General features: G+C 59.9%; 1 protein-coding gene across 1 annotated transcript in view; it reads left to right on the top strand.

Moving 5' to 3' along the window:
* LRP1 (LDL receptor related protein 1) overlaps positions 1-24,965 on the top strand; it is a gene marked incomplete at its 5' end in the record, with an annotated part of 79,940 nt that extends 54,975 nt beyond the window's left edge. Inside the window, 48 exons of the mRNA XM_083880994.1 lie at positions 648-837; positions 1,230-1,434; positions 1,952-2,144; positions 3,311-3,436; positions 3,523-3,651; positions 4,460-4,579; positions 5,193-5,306; positions 5,678-5,827; positions 6,073-6,207; positions 6,685-6,801; positions 7,001-7,129; positions 7,211-7,333; positions 7,774-7,914; positions 7,992-8,179; positions 8,674-8,857; positions 9,051-9,136; positions 9,399-9,518; positions 10,056-10,243; positions 10,660-10,865; positions 11,064-11,252; positions 11,420-11,568; positions 11,978-12,071; positions 12,337-12,453; positions 12,544-12,663; positions 13,106-13,228; positions 13,915-14,040; positions 14,992-15,108; positions 16,804-16,910; positions 17,065-17,197; positions 17,484-17,603; positions 18,054-18,176; positions 18,412-18,555; positions 18,643-18,777; positions 18,960-19,079; positions 19,387-19,658; positions 19,751-19,929; positions 20,155-20,261; positions 20,450-20,566; positions 20,649-20,825; positions 21,207-21,347; positions 21,449-21,622; positions 21,699-21,860; positions 22,611-22,785; positions 23,112-23,216; positions 23,411-23,475; positions 23,637-23,724; positions 23,834-23,978; positions 24,765-24,965. Of these exons, the coding sequence (XP_083737120.1) occupies positions 648-837; positions 1,230-1,434; positions 1,952-2,144; positions 3,311-3,436; positions 3,523-3,651; positions 4,460-4,579; positions 5,193-5,306; positions 5,678-5,827; positions 6,073-6,207; positions 6,685-6,801; positions 7,001-7,129; positions 7,211-7,333; positions 7,774-7,914; positions 7,992-8,179; positions 8,674-8,857; positions 9,051-9,136; positions 9,399-9,518; positions 10,056-10,243; positions 10,660-10,865; positions 11,064-11,252; positions 11,420-11,568; positions 11,978-12,071; positions 12,337-12,453; positions 12,544-12,663; positions 13,106-13,228; positions 13,915-14,040; positions 14,992-15,108; positions 16,804-16,910; positions 17,065-17,197; positions 17,484-17,603; positions 18,054-18,176; positions 18,412-18,555; positions 18,643-18,777; positions 18,960-19,079; positions 19,387-19,658; positions 19,751-19,929; positions 20,155-20,261; positions 20,450-20,566; positions 20,649-20,825; positions 21,207-21,347; positions 21,449-21,622; positions 21,699-21,860; positions 22,611-22,785; positions 23,112-23,216; positions 23,411-23,475; positions 23,637-23,724; positions 23,834-23,978; positions 24,765-24,902 (6,806 nt within the window). The 3' untranslated portion in view covers positions 24,903-24,965. The remainder of the gene's footprint in view (positions 1-647; positions 838-1,229; positions 1,435-1,951; positions 2,145-3,310; positions 3,437-3,522; positions 3,652-4,459; positions 4,580-5,192; positions 5,307-5,677; positions 5,828-6,072; positions 6,208-6,684; positions 6,802-7,000; positions 7,130-7,210; positions 7,334-7,773; positions 7,915-7,991; positions 8,180-8,673; positions 8,858-9,050; positions 9,137-9,398; positions 9,519-10,055; positions 10,244-10,659; positions 10,866-11,063; positions 11,253-11,419; positions 11,569-11,977; positions 12,072-12,336; positions 12,454-12,543; positions 12,664-13,105; positions 13,229-13,914; positions 14,041-14,991; positions 15,109-16,803; positions 16,911-17,064; positions 17,198-17,483; positions 17,604-18,053; positions 18,177-18,411; positions 18,556-18,642; positions 18,778-18,959; positions 19,080-19,386; positions 19,659-19,750; positions 19,930-20,154; positions 20,262-20,449; positions 20,567-20,648; positions 20,826-21,206; positions 21,348-21,448; positions 21,623-21,698; positions 21,861-22,610; positions 22,786-23,111; positions 23,217-23,410; positions 23,476-23,636; positions 23,725-23,833; positions 23,979-24,764) is intronic.
* Positions 24,966-25,528: the final 563 nt, after the last annotated feature.

Raw genomic sequence — 25,528 nt, forward strand, 5'->3', positions numbered from 1 at the left:
AAAGAACCACGATTGCTGCTCCAGGAGCTCCCTGAGCCAGGGCCTTGGACGTGCTGCTAATGAGGGAATTCATAGTGGTGCTTGCAGTGCTTTATCCCTGGGAGGGGAGAGCACGGCCCAGCTCTCACAGCCGCCTCATTAAACCCTTTGCCGAGCATTAATGATGGGGGGAGGATGGGTGCACAGTTCAAGTTCCCAGCTGGGAAGGGCTCCCTTGTCCCCACCAGGCTTTGCCTTGTCACTTTGTGCCCCAGGGGCTCAGCTGTCCCCTGGCAGAGGGAAACCCTCCCCTTCCCAGTGCTGCTGCTGTGGACCCAGAGCGAGGTCTGGCTGTGGAGTTTGAGAGCCAAATTCAAGTCCTTGGTGCATTGTAGGTGTGCATCCCTCAGCCTCCCTGCAGGGGAAGGTCAATCCAACAGAGCTCTACCCACAAGACTTCAGAGTCTCAGGGGTGTCTCCTCCTCCCTGAGCACTGCCCCCAGTCCTGCTGAGTCCCCACCCGGCAGCCAAAGCCTCCAAGGGATTTTTGGGTTGTAATTAAAAGCAAAAATTTCAATGTCTCAGTGTCAGGGTCAGTGCTGGCCATGCAGGGTGAGCTGCAGCCTTGCAGACGATCAGGCTGGGTGTGACCTTTACTATCCCCACAGACGTGGGCTCGGTGGAGGGGCTGGCATACCACCGTGGCTGGGACACGCTGTACTGGACGAGCTACACCACGTCCACCATCACCCGGCACACCGTGGACCAGAGCCGGCTCGGGGCCTTCGAGAGGGAGACCGTGATCACCATGTCAGGGGACGACCACCCCCGGGCCTTCGTGCTGGACGAGTGCCAGAAGTGAGTGGCCACTGAGGGTCCAGCCGGGCCCCCCAGGGATCCACATGGTCCCAGTGGACATTGCGGGGAGGAAACTCTGGATCCCAGCACAGAGAGGATTGGATGCCCAGGGAGGAAAGACCTTGTAGCCCCCTCCCCACAAATCCTTCGGCACCCTAAAGCAGCTCCAGACCCCCTGTCCCATCCCCATCCATGACATGTCATATTTCCCACCTGGCTGCAGCAGCCTCATTCACTCCCTTCCCACTCTTTTCACATGGGAATGATGTCCCATTCATCCCCCAGTCTCTGGAAGCCCCCCAGCCGTGGAGGGATGGGCTGAGCCAGCCTGGATGTAGCTGAGCTGAGCTGAGCTGGGGCTCCAAGGGTGTTATGTGTCCCTCCTCTCCCAGCCTGATGTTCTGGACCAACTGGAATGAGCAGCACCCCAGCATCATGCGAGCCACCCTCTCCGGTGCCAACGTCCTCATCATCATCGACCAGGACATACGGACACCCAACGGGTTGGCCATCGACCACAAGGCTGAGAAGATTTATTTCTCTGATGCCACCCTGGACAAGATCGAGCGCTGCGAATACGACGGCTCCCATCGCTATGTGAGTCTGAGGCCAGTGAGATGGGGAGGAGAGTGTCCAAACTGGGGCTGGAGTGTGGCCAGAGGGAAGCAGAGCTGTTTTTCTGGGGCTGGGGAGGTCAGGCATCCCACTCTGTGTTTGTGGGGCTGTGGAGCTGCATCCCACAGCAGGTTCCTTCTGTTTCTAGTTCGGCTGTGTCCCTGAGAAGTGAGGACATGGCATCAGAGGAGGTTCAGGTTGGATGTGAGAAGAAATTTCTTTATGGAAAGAGTTGTTAAACATTGGAAGGGGCTTTCCTGGTTGGTGGTGGAGTTGCCATCCCTGGAACTGCTGGACCTGGCACTGAGTTGGTCACAGGTTGACCTTGATCTTGGAGATCTTTTCCAACCTCAAGGATTCTGTGAAGTGTCCAAAGACAGGCTGGATGGGGCTTGGAGCAACCCTGAAATGCATACCCACTCATGGCAGGGATGTGGGAACCAGATGAGTTTTAAGATCCTTTCCAACCCAACCCATTCCACGATTTCGTGCCCGGCAGGTGATCCTGAAGTCGGAGCCCGTGCACCCCTTTGGCCTGGCCGTGTATGGTGATTACATCTTCTGGACAGACTGGGTGCGCCGGGCCGTGCAACGCGCCAACAAATACGTGGGCACCGACATGAAGCTGCTGCGCGTGGACATCCCCCAGCAGCCCATGGGCATCATCGCTGTGGCCAACGACACCGACAGCTGTGAGGACCCTCTGGTGTCACTGCAGTGTCCCTGCCCTCTGCCCCTCGACCTGGCAGCAAGCCTGGGGAAGGGGAGCCCATCCCACTGTCCTTCCTGGTCCATTGGGAATCCATCCCACTGTCCTTTCTGGCCTTTTGGGACTCCATCCCACTGTCCGTCATGGTCCATTGGGAATCCATCCCACTGTCCGTCATGGTCCTTTGGGAATCCATCCCACTGTCCTTCATGATCCATTGGGAATCTATTCCACTGTCCTTTCTGGCCTTTTGGGAGTCCATCCCACTGTCCGTCATGGTCCTTTGGGAATCCATCCCACTGTCCATCGTGGTCGTTTGGGAATCTATTCCACCGTCCTTCATTGTCATTGGGAATCTATTCCACTGTCCTTCACGGTCCTTTGGGGAATCCATTCCACCGTCCTTCATGGTCCTTTGGGAACCTATTCCACTGTCCTTCATGGTCCTTTGGGAATCCATCCCACTGTCCTTTGTGGTCCATTGGGAATCCATCCCACTGTCCTTCTTGGCCTTTTGAGAATCCATCCACTGTCCTTCATGGTCGTTTGGGAATCTATCCCACTGTCCTTCATGGTCCTTTTGGGAATCTATTCCACCGTCCTTCACAGTCCTTTGGGGAATCCATTCCACCATCCTTCATGGTCCTTTGGGAATTCATCCCACTGTCCTTCCTGGCCCTTTCGGAATCCATCTCTCTGTCCTTGTCAGTCCTTTGGGAATTCTTCCCACTGTCGTTCTTGCCCTTTTGGAGCCTATCACACTGTCCTTTCGTGGCTCTTTGGGAAGCCATGTATCTGTCCATTCTGGCCCTTTGGGAATCTGTCCCCCTGTCCTTCCTATTCCTTTGGGAATCATCCCATTTTTCTTCCCAGGTTGTCATCGCCCCCTTATGACCCTCATGCCAAAGCTGTCCATCCCCAAACCCAGTGCAGGATGAAGACAGAGAGGATTTTCCCTGTCCCTGCTCTTCCCTGGGCATCTCCTTGTAAAATCTGGGGAGACTGGATGCCTCTATCCCCCCACACCCTCCATAGCCCCATGGGAGGAGCCTAGGGAGGGATCCCTACTTTTTGTCTCAGCGGGGATGACAAGGAAGGAGCACGGGCTGCTGGGTCCATTCCTGGTGTCTCACTGTCCTTCTGTCCTAGGTGAGCTGTCCCCATGCCGAGTGAACAACGGTGGCTGCCAGGACCTGTGCCTGCTCACCCCCAAGGGCCACGTCAACTGCTCCTGCCGCGGGGAGCGGGTCCTGCAGGAGGATTTCACCTGCAAAGGTGAGGAGGGTAGAAGGGGCCGAGGAAAAGGAAGGGCTGAGGCTGATCTCAGCCTGGCAGAGCTGACATTCCCGTGCTCTGTCCAGCTGTGAACTCCACCTGCAACGTGCACTACGAGTTTGAGTGCGGGAACGGCGACTGCATCGACTTCAGCCGCACCTGTGACGGCGTCGTGCACTGCAAGGACAAGTCGGACGAGAAGCAGTCCTACTGCAGTAAGGTTCCTCCTCTTGCTGCTTTGCTCACCCACACATGCACCCCAGCACCCCCAGACACCCTGCCCCAGCTGCCAGCTCCACTCAGAGAATCATGGAGTGGTTTGGGTTGGAAGGGACTAAAATCAGGGTCAACCAAGCACACGAGGCGGGTACCTCCACACAGCCTTGCAAGGTCTGTCCCTCATTAATTAGTCTTAGAACATCTTCAAATTTGCCATTAAAACTTAGAGAGGGTGGAGGCAAAAACTGAAGAGGATGGAAGATGACAAAGGCAGGATTCACAGCGCTCCAGTAAATTAATCCTTTTTCCTATGTTCAAGATCATGGAATCATGGAACAGTTTCAGTTTGGGTTGGGAGGGATCATCTCATTTCACTCCCTGCTATGGGCAGGGACACCTTCCACTAACCCAGGTTGTTCCAAGCCCCATCCAACCTGGCCTTGGACACTGCCAGGGTTGCTCAGCAAAGGGAATCAGGACTCTGGCATGTCCTTCCATCCTCAGGTGCTCTCAATCCCTCCTGCCCTCCCAGAGCTGCACCCAGCCAGGCTTTAAGGTCTCCCAGACTTTTCCCAGTGTCGGGGACAGGCTAGAGAGCAGGACACCTGGAGCTGAGCCAGCAGGGTCTGCAGCACCTTCAAACACCATCCCTCACCCCTTTGCATGAGGGAGCGGCTTCCCTGATCCTGCTCTGTGATTTCTTCCCCTGCTGAAAGGTTCCTAAAGATCTGAGACCCTCGGGGGTGCTTGCCCTCCTTCTACTCACCTTCTCCTCTTCCTCTTCCTCCTCTTCCTCCCTGGCAGGCAGCCGCAAGTGCAAGAAGGGGTACCTGCACTGCATGAACGGGCGCTGCGTCGCCAGTCGCTTCTGGTGCGACGGCGTGGACAACTGTGGGGACAACTCGGACGAGGTGCCCTGTAACAGTGAGTGTCTGCCTGGCGCCCAGCCAGCCCCTGCCAGGGCTCCGTCAGCTGTCTGGGACAGGGACAGCGGCTTCAGGAGGGAGTTACCATCAGCTTGACAGGAGCAGAGCAGAGCCAGGGCTTAACGGAGAGTCAAGGTCAAGCTTGTGCTGCTTTGTAAAGCTCACCGAGTGACAGCGGAGAGGAAAAACTCCTGGGCATGGGCACGCAGCACCCAGAGCGTCCCAGTGAGAGTGGTTTGACAGCCAGGAGGGGCATGGGGTGTAGTGTCACTGCTCCTCATGGCTTCCATGGCTCCCAGGAATTACCAAAGGCAGCATCCCCTTAGGGATGCAGGATGGGTCTGCTGGGTTTCAAGCTGACAGGGGCAGTTGGAAGCTTCTCAGAATCCTGTCCAGGTCTGGTTGTGCCAAGGGGAGGCTGCCAGGCAGAGTGTGAGCTGGGAGACACCAGGTCTTAGACAGAAGGGGATCAGGTCTGGGAGCACTCTGGGCAGCCCAGAGCTGCATGGGCAGTGTGGGGGTGTGGGTGCCCTTCCGCAGCACCAGTGGGTACCATGGGGTGGGTGTGGACTCTGCCTCATCAACTTGTGGGGGCTTCTTTCCCCTGGCAGAAACCAGCTGTGCCGCCACCGAGTTCCGCTGCCGGGACGGGACCTGCATCGGGAATTCCAGCCGTTGCAACCAGTTCATCGACTGCGAGGATGCGTCAGATGAAATGAACTGCAGTGAGTGCTCAGCTGCTGCCCCTGGCCCCTCCTCAGCTCTGGAGATGCTCCTGCTCTCGGTGCTGGCAGCAGGGACTCGGGTCTTTGGGATTTAAGCTGGATCAGGGAGGGAGGAGGGTCCTGCTCCTGTCCTGCAGCCCCACCCACCCCTGCAGAAACCAGCTGTGCCATGCTCAGCACCCCACCACCCAATGGATCCCTGCAGCTCTGGGCATGTGTAGGGCACATATGGGGCACATCTAGGGGTGTGTGGGGTGTGGTGGGCTCCAGCAGCAGGGCAGGGGCTGGTGCCACATGGTGGAGCCAGACCAGGGGGCTTCTGCCGTGTTTTCCTGCTGTGTCACCGGGGTTCCTCCTGTGATTCCTCTCAGCCGCCACCGACTGCAGCAGCTACTTCAAGCTGGGGGTGAAGGGCACCACGTTCCAGAAGTGTGAGCACACGTCCCTGTGCTACGCGCCCAGCTGGGTGTGTGACGGCGCCAACGACTGCGGCGATTACTCGGACGAGCGCAACTGCCCCGGTGAGAGCGGGAGGGCAGAGGGGGCTCTGGGGGCAGGGATGCCCTTTTGGGGTCTGCTTGGGCTGTGGAGGCTTTTTTTTGCCCACTGGGGCTGTTGTCCTCCGCCCATGTGGCTCCTGTACAGATGGTGCTGCAGGGATCTGGGACGTCAGGGGATTTTGGGGAGGAATCCTTCAGTTCTGGGCTGGGAGGAGGCAGGATGTGGCCGTGCCGTTGTCCTCACTGATGTTTCAATCACAAAGTAGGTGTGAGGAAGCCCAAATGTCCATCCAACTACTTTGCCTGCCCCAGTGGGAGGTGCATCCCCATGACCTGGACCTGTGACAAGGAGGACGACTGCGAGAACGGCGAGGATGAGATCCAGTGCAGCGAGCGGCAGGGTGGGGACACTCAGGCTTTGGTCTGGGGCATGGGGCAGTGCTGGAGGGTGGGCAGGACCCTCTTCTCTCCCTGACATCCATTTGCCAAGGACAGACCCCAGATTCTTCCCCCTCTGGTTTTACTCCGCACTCTTGGGCTTTTAGCTGTGACCAGTATAAATGTCCTCATGCGCTGGTTTGCTCAGCACATGCACAAGTGTCTGTGGCCCTTTTGAACAGGAGCAGTTATGGCTTCCTTCAGCTCCATTTTTAGTTCTAACCTCCTGGAACAAGCCCCAGACAGTGCTCAGAGCTGGGGATCTTCCCCATATCCAGGAGCAGGGAGTCCCACACCAGCTCTATGTGACCACGAGCAGTACCCCAAACATCCCCTGGGCTCCTGGAGCCCAGCTGGCCCAGCCTGGCCGTGCTCTGCTGGTGTGTCCTCCCCTTATCACCTCGCTCTGACCCCCATCTCCTCCTCTTCTCCTCTCCCAGACAAATTCTGCTACCCTGTGCAGTTCGAGTGCAACAACCACCGCTGCATCTCCAAGCTCTGGGTGTGTGATGGGGCCGATGACTGTGGGGACGGCTCTGATGAGGACAGTCGCTGCCGTGAGTCTGCTCCAGCCCTTCTCCCCATCCTCAGTCCCTGCCTTCTCCATCACCATGTTCCTGCATCCGTGTTCCTGCCTCTCCCCCTCCCTTCTCCCACTCATGGTCTTACCGCTCTTCCTGAGCTCTGTCTCTTGGAGCTCCCCAGAGCCTCCAGCAGTGGGGTGACCAGACTCCATCCTGCTCCTCCCTCCCCCAGGGCTGACCACGTGCAGCTCAGGATCCTTCCAGTGCCCAGGCACCTACGTGTGTGTGCCGGAGCGCTGGCTCTGTGACGGGGACAAGGACTGTGCAGACGGGGCCGATGAGACCCTCGCCGCTGGCTGCTGTGAGTGCCCGAGGGTGGGGGGCTGGGGGAGGCTGGGGGCTGGCAGGGGCTAATGGTGATGGTGATGGTGCTCCATTGCAGTGTACAACAACACCTGTGACGAGCGGGAGTTCATGTGTGGGAACCGGCAGTGCATCCCCAAGCACTTTGTCTGCGACCACGACGACGACTGTGGTGACGGCTCCGATGAGTCCCCGGAGTGTGGTGGGTGTCTGTGGGACCTGAGTGTCTGTGGGATGCAGGGGGACTGACCCAGCAGCCACACTGGGTGCTCCTGGGCTTTGGGACAGTACCCTGGGAGGGTCTTCCTCACCCTGGAGGGGTTTGGTGTGAGTTTGTGGTGAGAGGGGACCCAGAGAGGCAGCAGAGGGGGATTGTTGGTGGAGAGCAGCCCCCCAGCCCTGACACAGGGATCCAAACCCACAGAGAGATCCAAACCCACAGAGAGATCCAAACCCACAAAGAGACCCGCGTGTGTGCAGAGCAGCCCTGTCCCAGGCCAGCTGCTCTGTGGTGTCCCTGTCACTCCCGGTAGCTCGGGAAGGTTTGGCTCCATGGTGTCTCTCTCTCTCTGAGTGGCTCCACGGTGCCTCTGGAAGGCTCAGGAAGGTGGGATGCCATCTGAGCCCCTCACCCTCCCTCAGAGTATCCCACCTGTGGCCCCCATGAGTTCCGCTGTCAGAACGGCCGCTGCCTCAGCAACCGTCAGTGGGAATGTGACGGGGAATTCGACTGCCACGACCACTCGGATGAGGCGCCCAAGAACCCACGCTGCAGCAGCCCAGGTACCTGCTGGGGTCATGGTGGGGTCCTGGGGGGGATAGCAGAGCCCCCACTGACCACCACCACCTCCTCTCTGCAGAAAACAAGTGCAACGACTCCTTCTTCCTCTGCAAGAACGGGAATTGCATCTCTGAGGCGCTGCTCTGCGACAACAACAATGACTGTGCCGATGGCTCTGATGAGCTTAACTGCTTCATCAATGAGTGCCTCAACAAGAAGCTGAGTGGCTGCTCCCAGGAGTGTGAGGACCTCAAGATTGGGTACAAGGTAGGGGGCCTTGGGGTGGGGGGCTGGCTGCAGAGTTCATAGAATTGCAGAATGCCCTGAATTGGAAGGGACCTACAATGATTGTTGAAGTCCAACTCCTGCCCCTGCACAGGAGACCTCAGAAATCCCACCCTGTGCTTGAGTGTGTTGTCCAAATGCTCCTGGAGCTCTGGCAGCCTTGGGGCTGTGCCAACCAACAGTGCCTGACCACCCTCTGGGGGAAGAACCTTTTCCTGATATCCAGCCTAAACCTCCCCTGGCACAGCTCCTGCTGTTCCCTCTCATTCCTCCTCCTCCGCAGACGTGAGGGTTGTGTCTGTCCTGTGCCAGCTGGGCCAGGGATGTGACACGGGCGCTTCAGGCGCTGTTTGTGCATCTCAGCTGTCCTTGCTGAGTCCACGTGTCCCACGGTGACACTTGTCACCTCCCAGCACCTGCCACCTCCCGGCGTGCGGGCCTTGGAGGTGTCTGACAGCTCCGGGTTGCTCCTGCAGTGCAGATGCCGTCCCGGATTCCGGCTGAAGGACGACGGGAAGACGTGCATCGACATCGACGAGTGCTCCACCACCTACCCCTGCAGCCAGAAGTGCATCAACACCCTGGGCAGCTTCAAGTGCCTCTGCACTGAGGGCTACAAGCTCAGACCTGACAACCCCACCAGCTGCAAGGCTGTCACAGGTGAGAGCCAGGTGTGGGCGCAGAGCCCAGGGTGTTCCTGGTGACTATGGGATGCTGCTGGTGTTGGAGGTGGAGGGTGAAGTGGCTGCCCCCAACTCATGAGGGGGTGGGACTGGGAGGGTGGCAGGTCTGCTGGGTTCTGCCCACATCCCAGCAGTGCTGCCTTGCCACTTTTCCCTCTTTCCCCGTGCAGATGAAGAGCCTTTCCTCATCTTCGCCAACCGCTACTATCTGAGGAAGCTCAACCTGGATGGTTCCAACTACACTCTGCTCAAGCAGGTGCGGGGTGAGCTGGGAGCAGGAGGGACACCAGCCCCATGTGGCTGGGATTTGGGGATGGAGTGGGCCCTGAAGGACAGAGGAGCTGCCAGCTGAGGAGTTTGAGCTCTTGGCTCTCCAGAGGAATGGTAGATCCATCTAAATGTCAGGAGGTCACTGTGAGCGAGGAGCAGGCAGGGAGGCTCATGGGCTCTATAAAACCCCCCAGACCCCATGCCAGCCACTGAGGCTGCTGTGACCTTTCTCCCTCCCTCCTCTCCAGGGGCTGAACAACGCCGTGGCTCTGGATTTCGACTACCGGGAGCAGATGATCTACTGGACAGATGTCACCACGCAGGGCAGCATGATCCGCCGCATGCACATCAACGGCAGCAACGTCCAGGTGAGGATGGGGAGCAGCCCCTTGGGGCACCCCCAGGCCAGGCACCTCCTCACTCACCTCCTGTTCCACTGTGGGTTCATCACTGGGCTTTGGGAATCAACCCCAGTTGCTGTGGGATGTTTTGCAGCCCCACCCCAAGCAGGGGTGGGCTCCACACTGCCTTGAAATGCTTGACAAGGAAGGTTGGGGGAAGATTCATGGAGTTGTGGAATGATTTGGGTCAGAAGGGATCTTAAAGTTCATCCAGTTTTGCTCCCCTGCCATGGGCAGGGACACTATTCCAGGGTTGTTGCTCCAAGCCCCATCCAACCTGGCCTTGGACACTTCCAGGGATGGGGCAGCCACAGCTTCTCTGTGAACCTGTGCCAGGGCCTCCCCACCCTCACAGGGAGGAATTTTTTCCCTATATCCCATCTAAACCTAAGAGAGGAGTGAGGAAGAAGATCTGAGTTGGGAAGGGGGGAATGCTGTCACCCCTGAGAGATCAGGGTGTAGTTCTCTCTGCTCAGCCCTGTCACCTCTGATTCCTCCTGGCAGGTCCTTCACCGCACGGGGCTCAGCAACCCCGATGGGCTGGCCGTGGACTGGGTGGGAGGAAACCTGTACTGGTGTGACAAGGGTCGGGACACTATCGAGGTGTCGAAGCTCAACGGCGCGTACCGCACCGTGCTGGTCAACTCGGGCCTGCGCGAGCCCCGCGCGCTCGTGGTGGATGTGCAGAACGGGTGAGAGCCTGGGCGGGGACATGGACCTGCCTCTCTGCTGGGGAGGGGGCTGTGCTCACCTTGCTGGAGTCACAGAGGTTGGGAGATGGGATGAAGCCTTCCCTCTTGGCCTCTGGGACACCAGGATGTGTGGTGTCCATACCTTTTCCCTACCCTGTGCCCATGTGCTTCTATTTATCACAGAGTCACGGGGTGGTTTGGGATGGAAAAGACCTTAAAGCATTTTGTTCCACCTCATTGCTGTCACCTTCCACTATCCCAGGTTGCTCCAAGCCCTGTCCAACCTTGGACATTTCCAGGGATGGAGCAGCCACCACTTCCCTGGGCAACCTGTGCCAGGGCCTCACCACCCTCACCTGGAGAAATTTCTGTGGTTCCCAACTCAGCCTCTCCCTGCTCTTCTGTTTCATCCCCAGTTACCTCTACTGGACGGACTGGGGGGACCACTCTCTGATTGGGAAGATCGGCATGGACGGCACCAACCGCAGCGTCATCGTGGACACCAAGATCACGTGGCCCAACGGGCTCACCCTCGATTACATCAACAGCAGGATCTACTGGGCTGATGCCCGTGAGGACTACATCGAGTTTGCCAGCCTGGACGGCTCCAACCGGCACACGGGTGAGAGCACTGAGGCTCCTGCTGTTCCAGAAGGCCTTGGGGGGGCTCCAGGATGTGGGTCAGGCTTTGGAGTGGGAGCCAGGGCTGCTGGGGCCAGTCCCCAGCTCTGGCCACTCTTCTGTGTCCAGGGAAGTGGCTGATTATTTGTGGGAGGGGAAGGTGGCACAGCCCCTTGCTGAGTGCTCACTCCCCTCGCAGTGCTGAGCCAGGACATCCCACACATCTTCGCACTCACCCTCTTTGAGGATTTCATCTACTGGACCGACTGGGAGACCAAATCCATCAACCGGGCCCACAAGACAACGGGTGCCAACAAGACTCTGCTGATCAGCACCTTGCACAGGCCCATGGACATCCACATCTACCACCCCTACCGCCAGCCTGACGGTGAGCACGGCCTGGGGGTGCCAGTGCTGGGGAACCACCCTGGGAAAGGGATGTGGGGGATGCCAGGTTGGGCAGGGGGAGCAGGAGCAGGGTGAAAAGGTGCTCCTGTGCCACCTTGAGGGTCCCCAGCTCGGTCTGACTGGCTGTTGTTGCCCTGCTCTCCCCAGTTCCCAACCATCCCTGCAAGACCAACAATGGTGGCTGCAGCAACCTCTGCCTGCTCTCACCGGGTGGGGGGCACAAGTGTGCCTGTCCCACCAACTTCTACCTGGGCAGCGATGGCAAAACCTGCGTGTCCAACTGCACAGCCAGCCAGGTAAGCCCCTGCCTGCCTGTCCCTGCCTGTCCCTGTCTGTCCCTGCCTGTCCCTGCCTGTCCCTGCCTGCCTGGAAATTCCCCATGCCTGTGTCCCTCCTGCCATGGTCTCCCCAAGGGTTCTGGGATGTAGCATGGTCTTCTGTGGGTGCAGGCAGCACCTCCCTCCTGTGGTACTTCATATTTGGGGGTGTCCAGGGGAGCCAGAGACCCTCCAGCTCTGGAATGTTCTTCAACCTCTCTCCTCAAACCCCAGGGCCTGGGTGGGGTTAAGGCTTTGCTTTGGGTCAGGATTTGGGAATACCTGGAGGTGTCAGCACAGCATCAGTGCCCTTGGCTGATATTTCTGGGGATGAAATCTTTTGGGGTTCCCTATCCTGAACCACCCCACGAGCTCCTCCCTCTATCAGTTTGTCTGCAAGAACGACAAGTGCATCCCTTTCTGGTGGAAATGCGACACCGAGGACGACTGCGGGGACCGGTCGGACGAGCCGGACGATTGCCGTGAGTGCCAGGGGGTGACACAGGGCCCCAGCACCCTGGGCTGTTGGGACAGCCTCATGGAAGGGAGGGTCAGTCCAATAACAGGGTTCAGGGAGCAGTGGGGACACACCTGTCCCTGTGTCAGGATTGTCCCATGGAGCAGGGCTGGAGCCCAGAATTGGATGTTGGGTCCCTGCAAAGGACTCCAGAGGGGTGGAGCAGGGGGTTGAGGTGTGCCCTAGAAATGTTCCTCAGAGCAAACCTGTGGCCCTGTGTTACCCCACAGCTGAGTTCAAGTGCAGGCCAGGGCAGTTCCAGTGCTCCACAGGGATCTGCACCAACCCCGCCTTCATCTGCGACGGCGACAACGACTGCCAGGACAACTCAGATGAGGCCAACTGTGGTAGGTTCCCTGTGTCCCCTCGTGACCCCCAGGCCCCCACAGCGTGGAGCTGCAGCCTGTCACCCCCTGACCGTGTCACCTCTTCCCCAGACATCCACGTCTGCCTGCCCAGCCAGTTCAAGTGCACCAACACCAACCGCTGCATCCCCGGCATCTTCCGCTGCAACGGGCAGGACAACTGCGGGGACGGCGAGGACGAGAAGGATTGTCGTGAGTGGGGGGCTCAGGGTGTCAGCTGGGAGCAAGTGTGGGCCAGAATGAGGGGCTCAGGTCCCTATCTTGGGGTGTTTGGCTCCCTGGGTTGTCCCAGGGTTTTCTCCATACTCTGGGTCTCCGTAGACCTTCTGTCTCCATTGCAGACTCTGCTGTTTCCTAGTGGAAATGACATCCTTAAATCCCTTGAAGTGGGTTTGGGCTGAGACTGTTGTCCAGCTGAGGGATCTGGTGGCCTCTGTCCTGTCCTCCCAGTAGCTTGGAGTCTTCTGGGGCCATTTTATAGTTCTACTCCATCTCCTCCACTGAACACACAAGCCCCTTGTAATCCCTGGAGCATCCACACACCTCTCAACCCCACAGCTGTTTTCTGGGGAAAGGAGTGGCTGGTCCCTGCCTGCCCTGCTGCCCTTCCTGACACCCCTTCTCCCTCCTGCAGCTGAGGTGACCTGTGCCCCCAACCAGTTCCAGTGTGCCATCACCAAGCGCTGCATCCCCCGTGTCTGGGTCTGTGACCGTGACAACGACTGCGTGGACGGCTCCGATGAACCTGCCAACTGCAGTAAGGGGCCTGTGTGGGGAGGGGTTCTGGCCATGTGTAAAATGCCCACACTGGGCACCTCTGTGTGCTGGCGGGGTGGCAGGTCCCTGCTCAGTCCCTTTTGGTCCCTGCTCAGTCCCTTTTTGGTCCCTGCTCAGTCCCTTTTTGGTCCCTGCTCAGTCCCTGCCCAGTTCCTGCTCAGTTCTGCCTCGGTCCCTCCTCAATCCCTGCTCAGTCTTTGCTCAGTTCCTGCTCATTTCTACTCCAGTCTCTTCTTGGTCCCTCCTCAGTCCTTACTCAGTCCCTGCTCAGTTCTACCTCGGTCCCTCCTCAGTCCCTGCTCAGTCCCTGCTCAGTCCTTGTTCAGTCCCTGCTAGTCCTCGCTCCATCCCTTTTCAGTTCTATTCCAGTCTCTCCTTAGTCCCTCCTCAGTCCTTGCTCAGTTCCTGCTCAGTTCTACCTCGGTCGCTCCTCGGTCCCTGCTCAGTCCCTGCTCAGTCCCCGTGGGCAGTGGGTGATGGTGTTAGTGGCTCTGCCTGGATCTGTCCTGCTGGGATCCTCCTTCCCCTGACTTCTCCCTGGAGAACTGTTTGGAAGGGAGGGAGATCTCACCCAGCTCCAGGCTGTTCATCAGCCCTGCAGAGAGCAACACTTGCCTGATCAGTGCTGATCCCTGCCCTGTGCCTGTGTCACTTTGTCCCCTCCAGCCCAAATGACCTGTGGTGTGGATGAGTTCAGGTGCAAGGACTCGGGCCGGTGCATCCCAGCGCGCTGGAAGTGTGACGGGGAGGACGACTGTGGGGATGGATCCGATGAGCCCAAGGAGGAATGCGGTGAGCAGGGGCTGTGGGGACGAGCCAGTGTCATCTTGTGTCCCTGTTCCCCAAGGGAGAGGCTGGCCTGGCATTGGCTGTCTCCTCTGGGGTGTCCCAGGAGTTCCAGCTGCTCCTTTGCTGAGTAGGATGGGTCAGAGGGAGGTGCTGGGCAGTGGTGACCCCTGTCCTGGTTCCATTCATCATGTGGAGCAGTGCTAACCTCTGACCCTGTCCCTGTCCTCTCCCTCCTCATGTTCAGGGCGGTGCTGACACCTGTCCCTGTCTCATCCTCCCATCATACAGGGCAGTGCTGACCTCTGTCCTTGTCCCATTCCTCCCCTCATGTGGGGCAGTGCTGATCCCATCCCTGTCCCATGTCTTCCACTGTGCAGGGCAGCACTGACCCCTGTCACTGTTCCTGTCCCTGTCCTGTCCAGCCCTTTGTTTGGGGCAGTGCTGACCCCTGTCCCTGTCCCTTCCTTCCCCCTGTTTTGGGCAGTGCTGATACCTTTCCCTGTCCCTGTGCTGTCCTTCCCCTCATGCAGCAGAGTGCTCACACCTGTCCCTGTCCCATATTTCCCCTCGTTCAGGACAGTGCTGACCCCTGTCCTTGTCCCCGTCCTGTCCCTTTGTGTGGGGTGGTGCTGACCCCTGTCCCTGTCAGTCCCTTGCCTCGTTTGGGGCAGTGCTGACCCCTGTCCCTGTCCCCATCCAACAGTCCCCGCTATGTGGGGCAGTGCTGGCACCTGTCCCTGTCACATCCCTCCCCTGATTTGGGGCACTGCTGACCCCTGTCCCATCCCTCCCCTCATTTGGGGCATTGCTGACCCCTGTCCCATCCCTCCCCTCATTTGGGGCATTGCTGACCCCTGTCCCGTCCCTCCCCTGATCTGGGGCACTGCTGACCCCTGTCCCATCCCTCCCCTGATGTGGGGCAGTGCTGACCCCTGTCCCTGTCCCCTGTCCCAGACGAGCGCACCTGTGAGCCGTACCAGTTCCGCTGCAAGAACAACCGCTGTGTGCCGGGCCGCTGGCAGTGCGACTACGACAACGACTGCGGGGACAACTCGGACGAGGAGAGCTGCAGTACGTGCCACCCCCGAGCCTTTACTGTCCCTGGGGTGGAGCAGTGGAGAGGGGAGAGGTTTGGGCCCCCCCAGACCCTCTTCTGCTGCTGGGGAGTGTCAGGCTGGTGGCTGGGAGTGCCACTGTGTCCCCCAGCCAGGACACCCCCGACTCCAGGGGTCTGGGGAGCCTGGCCCCACAGAGGGGAGGCTGTGCCAAGGGTGATGGTGACAGGGAAGGGGTGACCCCAACATGCTCCCTGCAGCAACGTGGGGGCCCAGCAAGGCTGGAGTCACCCGAGGGCACCTTGTCCTGCTCTGCCACCAAGCATCACCCACTATTCCACCCCCTGCTTGGCAGTGGCACCTGGAGTGGCAGTGGGGACACACAGAACTGTCAGGAGGGACCTGAGTCACAATCCCAGGCCTGGGCCAGTGCGTGGGGAGGTGGCTGATCCCCAGAGCTGGGGCAGAGAGTTCAGTGGTGCCCCTTCATGAGCTCCTGCCAGCACCTGCCCCACTAAGCAGCCAAGCAGCAAGAGTGTCCTCATGGACAAGACCACCCCCAGAGCTCCACTGTGGCTCTGTCCCTCCAGAGGGGTTCAGGCTGCCTGTGGGGTGGCACCAGGATCTGCTGTCAGACCCTCTCCCACCCCACAGCACCCAGAGGGTTCCAGGCTGCCCAGGGGATGGCACCAGGGTCTGCTGCCAGACCCTCTCCTACCCTGCAGTGCCCACTGGGTCCCTCTGTCTTCCTGCAGGTCTTTAGGGTGCAGCTTTTGTTTTCTTTTCTGTTGATTTCCCGTCGTGTTTTTGAGTTTGTGCCATTTCACTTCATCTTATGTTTTTCTCCATTTTCACACTGTCGTTATGGGGCGCTCAGAGGTAGGTTCCTGCCAAAATCTTTTAATTCCATGTACAGTCTCTCTAAAATCAATGAAGACAATAATTTCTAGGTGAGGGCAGAGGGGTCGGGACTGGACAATCCAGGTGGATTTACTGAGCATCAGCACCAGCTTCTCCCTCCACGGAGTTACAGCCAGGGAGGGTCTGACCCTGCTGCTCTGCAGAGCCCGTGCATGGCTTGGACTTGGCTCCAAAACCCATCCCCACCGTGACTCTCCCTGCTCCACCTGGACACCCCCTGTTCCCCTGTTCCCCCACAGTCCTGTGCCATGACCAGAGGGGCCCTGCACCCCAATACCCTGGGGACATGGGGAGGGGAAGGGTCCCAAGAGCCATCCCAGGTGGGCGACTGTGCCACGTGCCATCCTCCTGGATTTGGCACTGGCTGTGCCAGTGAGCTGTGAGTGGGTGTCTGTCCCCATGCCCTGTGAGGGGAGATGGGGATGAGGCTCCTCCAGGGCACTGCTGCAGTTCCTCCTGCCTGGGGGGCAGCCAGGATGGGCAGCAGTGGGGCTGGTGCTGCCCTATGGAGAGGGAGTGACCTGGGGGACAGCCAGGCTGTGTGGCCACAGTGCCCCCAGAACCCCCTCAGGGAGCTGGGAGCCCTGGAGTGGGGTGGGAAGGGGCTGGGAGGTGGTACCAGCTGTGCCCCTCTGGCAGCTCCCACAGCTCTGCCTGTATCCTCTGTCCCCAGTGCCACCAGCCATGTGACTGTGTCAGCCTGTGTCCCCTCAGCTGTTGGCCAGGGACACCCCCTGCCCTCACAGCCTGTCCCCAGGCTCAGGGCACATCCCTTGTTCTCTGTCCCCAGCGCCCCGTCCCTGCTCTGAGAGTGAATTCTCGTGTGCCAACGGCCGCTGCATTGCGGGCAGGTGGAAATGTGATGGGGACCACGACTGTGCCGACGGCTCCGACGAGGTACAGCCCCGATGAGGCAGAGAGAGGGGGACACAGCCACACCTCTGTCCCTGCCCGTGGCCCTGGGGCTCAGAGCCTGGTGTGGCAATAGGACAGGGGCCTGCCATAGCCACCCTGTCCCTGCTGACCGTGTCCTTCACTGTGTCCCCTGCAGAAAGACTGCACTCCCCGCTGTGAGTTTGACCAGTTCAAGTGCAAGAACGGGCACTGCATCCCCATGCGCTGGCGCTGCGACGCCGACGCCGACTGCATGGATGGCTCTGACGAGGAGAACTGTGGCACCGGGGGTAATGGCAGAGCTGTGTGTCCCCCGGGGCTGGTTGTGTGTCCCCACCTCCCTGCCCTCGTGTCACCTGTGTCCCCAGTGTGGATGAGAGCGCTTCCCTGTGTGTGTGTGTGTGTCCACCCCTTTCTGCCCCACCCTGGAGCATGCACGGACATGTATCCGAGCCCTGGAAACTCTGCAGCCCTGGAGACCCCCTGTCCGTGCTGGAAATTGGAAATGCAGCCCCAGGCTGGGGTTTTGGCAGCAGGGCAGCACGAGCTGACATGTCCCCTCTTGCGCTGTCGCAGTTCGCACGTGTCCCCTGGACGAGTTCCAGTGCAACAACACCCTGTGCAAGCCCCTGGCCTGGAAGTGTGACGGGGAGGACGATTGTGGGGACAACTCTGATGAGAATCCCGAGGAGTGCTGTGAGTGACACTGCCCTGAGCCCTCCCATACCCCAGGATGGGGTGGCAGTCCTGGAACTCAAAAACCCTGCAGGGACTGGAGGGTCTGGGGGAAACCTTTGGCAGCTCCTCTTGGGGGTGGCTGGTGGGGCTGAGGGCTTGGAGGTGACTCTGATTGAGGGAAAGGAGTTGCAGAGGGACTGAGTGGGGTGAGGGGCTGAGCAGGGTGAGGGGCTGGCAGTGGGGAGGGGGCTCAGGGGGGCCAGGGCTGGGCGAGGAGAGGGCTCACAGCAGCCGGGCGATGGTCTTTGCTTCAGTCTCTTTGCTTCAGCCTCCGGAGCCCGCTCGCCCGCGTGGGACAGCCCTCCCCGGAGAGCGGGCAGAGGCCGAGCAGCAGCTCGTGACATGTGTGACAGCCTGGCTACGGCGTCTCCTTTCACCGTCACCGTTTGTTTCTGTTTGCTGGTGCAGTGAAATTCCAGTGTCCCCCCAACAGACCGTTCCGCTGCAAGAATGACCGGGTATGTCTGTGGATCGGTCGACAGTGCGACGGCATTGACAACTGTGGAGATAACACGGATGAGAAGGACTGCGGTGAGTGGGGCTGCCCGTGGGCACAGCCCTCAGCCTGCGTGGTCACTGTGGCCCTTGGGATGGTCCTCCCAGAGCCCCAGGGTTCAGCCCAAGTGTTGGGGTTGGCTTTGCCCAGTCTTTCCTCCCAAAATCAGGGTGTGGATGTAGGGTCCCAAGTCCCTGCCTGCTCCCAGAGGGTCCTGTGGGGATGGGTGCCCAGGACATGGGGGTCACAGCTGCTGCCCCTCACCCGCAGAGTCACCCACGGCCAAGCCCAAGAGCTGCAGCCAGGACAAGAACGAGTTCCTGTGTGGGAACAAGAAGTGCATCAGCGCCAACCTCCGCTGCAACTTCTTCGATGACTGCGGAGACGGCTCTGATGAGGAATCCTGCTCCCATGGTGGGTGGGGAGCCAGAGGCTCGGTGGGGGCTGGGGAACTCGCTGTGACACACATGTGACATGCGTGTGACATGCTTCCCACCGCAGAGCACAAGTCATACGACTGCACGACCAACACCACCATGTGTGGGGATGAAGCCCAGTGTGTCCAGACCCAGTCCACCTCATACTGCACCTGCCGCAGGGGCTTCCAGAAGGTGCCAGACAAGAATTTTTGCCAAGGTACTTCCCGCTGCTGCTGGAGAGGGCTCGGGATCGAGCTGTGGGGTTTGGCATTGGTTTTTGCCAGTGAGATGTGATTTCACAGCTGGGGTGGGGCTGGGGCGGCAGGAATGGTGTCCTTGGGGCAGAGTTGGGGTCTGTGAGGGCACCCTCCGGGTCTGATCCCATCTCCTGCTGCCCAGACATCAACGAGTGCCTGCGCTTTGGGACCTGCTCCCAGCTCTGCAACAACACCAAGGGCTCCCACGTCTGCAGCTGCTCCAAGAACTTCATGAAGACAGACAACATGTGCAAGGCGGAAGGTCAGGAGGGAACAGGGACCCACATGGGTTCTATTTGTGTGCCAGGACTCCCCCACTCGCTCCTGTGGGAATCCTTTGCTCTTCCCTTCAACCCTCTGCTGCTCTGCCCACCTTTCTGGTACCGCTGGTGCCATCAGTCTGTCCATCCCTGGCAGAGTGAGCCCCAAGGCAATGACAAGCTCCCAGTGACCCTGTACCTGTCCCACCAGAGAGCTGGGCTGATCCCCCTTTCCTGGCTGAATCCCCACTCCTGCCTGAGCCCCTGTTCCCAGTCCAGCCCATGCCAACCTCTTCTCCTCCTCTGCAGGCTCAGAGCACCAAATCCTCTACATCGCTGACGACAACAAGATCAGGAGCATGTACCCCTTCAACCCCAACTCAGCCTACGAGCCAGCCTTCCAGGGCGACGAGAACGTGCGCATTGATGCCATGGACATCTACGTCAAGGGCAACAAGATCTACTGGACCAACTGGCACACGGGCAGGATCTCCTACCGGGAGCTGCCCGCCTCCTCCTCTGCCTCCACCGCCTCCAACCGCAACCGGCGCCAGATCGACGGTGGTGTCACCCACCTGAACGTGAGTGAGCTCTGCCAGGGCACGGTGGGAGTGACAGGGATGGGCTGATGGTGTCCTCCCCACCTCACCTGTCCCTGCTCTGCCCCGCACAGATCTCAGGGCTGAAGATGCCGCGGGGAATCGCCATCGATTGGGTGGCTGGGAACATCTACTGGACGGACTCGGGGCGGGATGTCATTGAGGTGGCGCAGATGAAGGGCGAGAACCGCAAGACGCTGATTTCGGGGATGATCGATGAGCCCCACGCCATTGTGGTGGATCCACTACGGGGGTGAGGGGCTTGAGCCTTCATCCCATCCCTCTGCCCAGCCCTCACCACACTCCCCTCACCAAAAGCCCACCCATGTGTCCCAGTGTCACTTTCTGTGTCTTCTTAAGTTACCCCAGAGTACCTGGTGACTCCAGGATGCCGTGGGGACAGTGTGGGAGGGTTTTCTCCTCCCTGCTCATTGGGCTGTTCTGTTCCCCTGGGAATGATCTGCCTGTGTCCTTACAGAACGATGTACTGGTCAGACTGGGGCAATCACCCCAAGATCGAGACAGCTGCCATGGATGGGACACTGCGGGAGACCCTGGTGCAGGACAACATCCAGTGGCCAACAGGTGAGAGAGACAGGTGACAGGAGGAAGACAAAAGCCATGATGGGGACATGCTCAATGATTTGTTTTGGGGAGGGTTGTTCTGGGGGCTTGGAGCCCCTTGGTAGTAGTGGGGGGACTGCTCTGTGGGTCAGTTGGTCAGGAAGGGCTTGGGGTGTTCTGGGGGCTCACTGGGGTCTGTGTTCCCTCAGGCCTGGCCGTGGACTACCACAACGAGAGGCTGTACTGGGCCGACGCCAAGCTCTCCGTCATCGGCAGCATCCGGCTCAACGGCACCGACCCCGTCGTGGCCATTGACAACAAAAAGGGTAAGGGGTACCCCATGGGGGTCCCTGGCCTCGGACCCACCCCAAATTCCTGTCTCCACATGTCCCCCGCTGGCTTCCCCAGGGCTGAGCCACCCATTCAGCATTGACATCTTTGAGGACTACATCTACGGTGTCACCTACATCAACAACCGCATCTTCAAGATTCACAAGTTCGGGCACAAGCCTGTCACCAACCTGACATCTGGCCTCAACCACGCCACTGATGTTGTGCTCTACCACCAGTACAAGCAGCCAGAGGGTGTGTGTCAGCCCGGGACCCCCACCCTGCTCCTGGGGTGGTAGGGAGGTGCCAGGGACTGATACCTGATGTGAGGTGCTGGAGGGTGAGGGGAGCATTGGCAGAGCTTGGGAAGAGGGGACTCAGACCCCCAGCTCCCTGCCTGAAGTGGGGGTGTCTGGGTGGGCCTAGCAGGGATTTGGTGAGGTGGACTGGGGGAGTCCAGCTGCAGTGGTGAGTGGTCAGTTGGCCACCTCAGAGCACGGGAGGGACAGCACTGGGCTGTAGAGAGGAATGTCCTAGAGGTGCTGCGGAGCAAGAAGTGCTGTGGGTCACCATGCTGTCACCACCCCGCTGTCCTCTCCCTGCTGTCCTCACCACCTGTGCCCTCCCCTCCCGCAGTGACCAACCCTTGTGACCGCAAGAAGTGTGAGTGGCTCTGCCTGCTCAGCCCCAGCGGCCCCGTGTGCACCTGCCCCAACGGCAAACGCCTGGACAACGGCACCTGCGTGGTCGTTCCCTCGCCCACCGTCTCCCCTGTCGGTAGGTGACACCGGAGGAGGAGAGGATGAGGATGAGGAGGAAGGTTGGGTCCTGCCAGCGCAGTCCTGCTCACTTCCATCCCCTCCATCCCTCCCTCCCAGTGCCCACCACCGACACGTGTCACCTGGAGTGCCTGAACGGCGGCAGCTGCTTCCTCAACGCCCGCAAACAGGCCAAGTGCCGCTGCCAACCGCGCTACAACGGGGACAAGTGCCAGATCGACCAGTGCTCGGACTACTGCCAGAACGGGGGCACCTGCGCCGCCTCCCCCTCAGGTGAGTTGGAGGGATCGATGATGGATGGACAGACGGACAGCTGGGCACACACAGAGCTAACGGGTTTTATCCCCAGGAATGCCGACCTGCCGCTGCCCCACCGGCTTCACCGGGCCCCGGTGCAACCAGCAGGTGTGCACAGACTACTGCCAGCACAACGGCAGCTGCACGGTCAACCAGGGCAACCAGCCCACCTGCCGCTGCCTGCCCACCTTCATCGGGGACCGCTGCCAGTACCGTGAGTGCCGCACACTGTGCCACGGGGTGGGGACAGCAGTGGGGGCATCGGGAGGATGGGTGTCCCTCACCTGGGGACAACAATGGGTGTATTGGGAGGATGAGTGTCCCTGACCTGGGGATGCCTGGGGACAGCAATGGGTGTTTTGGGAGGATGGGTGTCCCTCACCTGGAGACAGCAATGAGGGTGTTTGGGAGGATGGGTGTCCCTCACCTGGAGACAGCAATGAGGGTGTTTGGGAGGATGGGTGTCCCTCACCTGGAGACAGCAATGAGGGTGTTTGGGAGGATGGGTGTCCCTCACCTGGGGACAACAATTGGAGTGTTGGGAGGATGGGTGCCCCTGACCTGGAGATGTCTGGGGACAGCAACGGGTGTGTTGGAAGGATGAGTGTCCCTCACCTGGGGATGCCTGGGGACAGCAACAGGGGGTCAGAAGGGTGGGTGTCCCTCATCTGGAGATGCCTAGAGGGAGACCTCTGGGACAGTGCCAGTGTTAGGCTCTCAACCCTCATTTGGAGGCTGCTGTGTGGGAATACCTGGGGACAGCATCAGGGGTTGGGCTCCCGTGTCCCCCTCTTTTAGGAGAATCCCTGGGAACAGCACCCATGCAGTTGGATTTCCAGGTCCTCCTCTTTGGTGGGATGCTCTGTGGGGCGGGGTGGTGCTCCATGGGGGACTGGGGCCACCAGCTGCCCTCTGGAGGGGTGGCTGAGGGGCTGCCCACCCTGACCCCATTGTCCCCCCACAGGGCAGTGCTTTGACTATTGTGAGAATGACGGTGTGTGCCAGATGACAGCCAGTGGTGCCAAGCAGTGCCGCTGCCCCCCTCAATTTGAGGGTGCCCAGTGCCAGGAGAACAAGTGCTCCCGGTGCCAGGAGGGCAAGTGCAACATCAACAAGCAGAGCGGGGAGGTCTCCTGCATGTAGGTGCTGGGAATGTTGAGCTGGAGGGAGGAAAAGGGGTGGTGGGCACAAGGACCCCCGAAAAAATCTGTCCACCTTGTGGAAGGATTAGCCACATCTGGGTTGGTAATTCAGGGCAGATAAATCCAGCAGACCGGATGGTCCTGGGAGGAGGTGGGGGTGTCTCAGTGTCTCCCCAAAGCCCATCCTAGTGTCCCAGCCATGAGCTGTGTGGGTGGGATGAGCCAACAGCCGAGTCCTGAGGGGCTGGAGGGGAGCACAGAACACCTGGGAGGGCACAGGACAGCCGGGAGTGCCCATGGGGCTGATCCTCTGTGCCCCACAGCTGCCCTGATGGGAAGATAGCCCCGAGCTGCCTGACCTGTGACAATTACTGCCTGCACGGCGGGACCTGCTCCATCAGCGACAAGACACAGCTGCCCGAGTGCCTGTAAGAGAGGAGGGGGCTTGGGGGGCATGGGAAGGGGGGACAGGGCGGGCTGTTTGCCCCCCGAGACATCACTGACACACCCCGATCTGTGTGCCCCCGCCCCACCCTGACCCCAGGTCTGTGCCCACCTCTCCCTCCCTCCCTCCCTGCATGGCCCTGCCCTGCTAATCCCGGTGCTCTCCCTGCACTCCCAGGTGTCCTGTGGGGATGACGGGCCCTCGCTGTGAGGATTTCATCGTGGGAGAGCAGCAGAGCAGCCGTAAGTGGGGGACAGTGTGTGACTGTTGGTGATCCAGGGTTCTCCAGTGCCCCTGTGCAACTCCTGAACCCCATTCTGGGGTGGAAAGGGGACATGGCCAGCCCCATATGAGCACTGACCCCTCCCCAGGCTCTGACTGTTCCCCTGCCTTCCTCCCGCAGGAACAGCTTCCATCGTCATCCCCATCCTGCTGCTCCTCATCCTCCTCACCGTGGTGGCTTTTGTCTGGTACAAGTGGAGAATTAAAGGGTGAGTCTGGTGGGGATGGAGGGGCGAGAGCTGTCCCTGCTGGCTGTGAAAGCCTCAAAGGTGGGGGACAGCCAGGGGTGTCACTGACCCTCTGCCTCCCCCACCTCAGTGCCAAGGGCTTCCAGCACCAGCGGATGACCAACGGTGCCATGAATGTGGAAATTGGGAATCCCACCTACAAAATGTACGAGGGGGAGCCCGATGACGACGTGGGGGAGCTGCTGGACGCCGACTTTGCCCTGGACCCTGACAAGGTGAGGGGCTGTCAGCTCTGCAGGGTCCTGCCCAAAGTGGGAGGTGTAGGGGGGACACGTCCTGCGGTGGGGGGCACATTGCTGTGCCTGTCAGGGCTCTCTGTGCAGCACTCCTGGGGGGCTCTGCAGGGCTGAACAGGCTTTGGGGCTGATGGGGCTCTGAGGGTCTCAAAAGCTTCAGTTCTGGGAGCTCTGAGAGGTTACAAAGGCTTTGAGGGATCACAGCATTTGGGGCTGGGTGGACTCTAAGGGTTTGCAAACTTTTTGGGACTAGGGGAACTCCAAGGGGTGACAGAGGCTTTGGGGCTGGTGGAAACTATGAAGGTTCACAAAGGTTTTGGGGCTGGAGGTGCTCTGAGTGGTCTCAAAGATTTTGGGGCTGAGGGAGACTCTGAAGGTTCACAAAGGGTTTGGGGCTGGGGATGCTCCAAGGGAGGCTCCAAAAGGCTTTGGGGTGGGAGAAAGGGGGATACTCCAAAGGGGCTGCAAAGGCTCCAGGGCTTGGACGTGTCTGAGGGATTGCAAAGGCTTTGGGGCTGGGGGGCTCTGAGGGGTCACAAAGGCTTTGGGGCTGGGGGGCTCTGAGGGGTCACAAAGGCTTTGGGGCTGGGGGCTGCAGGCAGGGCCAGCAGGCCTGTCCCATGTCCTGAGAGGACATCACAGCTGGTGGCAGCTCTCACCGAGTCACCCCAGGGCAGGGAACACCCCTGGGGTTGACAGTTCTGGGCAGGGGGGATTATCTGTGTTGTCTGTGCCCCTCTCTCACCTGTCCCCCCTTCTCTGCAGCCCACCAACTTCACCAACCCTGTTTATGCCACGCTGTACATGGGCGCCCACAACAGCCGCAACTCCCTGGCCAGCACGGACGAGAAGAGGGAGCTGCTGGCGCGGGGGGACGATGACCTTGCAGACCCCCTGGCATAGGGGGCCGTGGGGGGCGAGGGGCCGCGGTGCCCGGGCCTGGCACAGCCCCCACCCCAGGGGCGGGCGGGGGGGCCGGGGGTGGGGGCCACGAGCCGCTGTATAAATGTACAAATGAAGGATTATTACTTTTCTATGTGAGCAGTATTATTACCTGTATATTCCCCCGGTCCCAGGCCTCGGCGTCTTCATTGCCAGACCCGGCTTTGGTTTATTTTAAATCTCTTTACATTGGGCCCCCCCCTTTTCCCTTCCCTTTCCTTTCTCTTTCCCTCCCTGTCCCTCCTGCCCATTCTCAGCCCCTCCTGCCCCCAGGACAGGCCGGGGTTTGGTGGTACCGGGGCGAGCACATCGGGGCTGGGGCCGGTGGGAGACGTGGGGTCACTGCTCTGGGGGGGCACAGGTTGGGGGGAGGCAGAGGGGGGGTCCCACACGCTCCCAAACCACCCCCAACTGCAGCAGCTCCCCTCCCCAGGGACCCCATTTCCTTCCCCCACCTGAATCTGCTGCTCCCTGCCTTCCCCCTTCTCCTGCAGCTTGGCCTCTGCAATCCCCCCCTCCATTCCCCTCCATCCCCTGTTTTCCCCCCCATTCTCCCCTTCCTTCCCTCCTTCCCTTTTCCCCTCCCT

This window comes from Zosterops lateralis (genome assembly GCF_965231275.1).
Source record: "Zosterops lateralis genome assembly, chromosome: 32".
In the NCBI taxonomy this organism is placed as follows: domain Eukaryota; kingdom Metazoa; phylum Chordata; class Aves; order Passeriformes; family Zosteropidae; genus Zosterops; species Zosterops lateralis.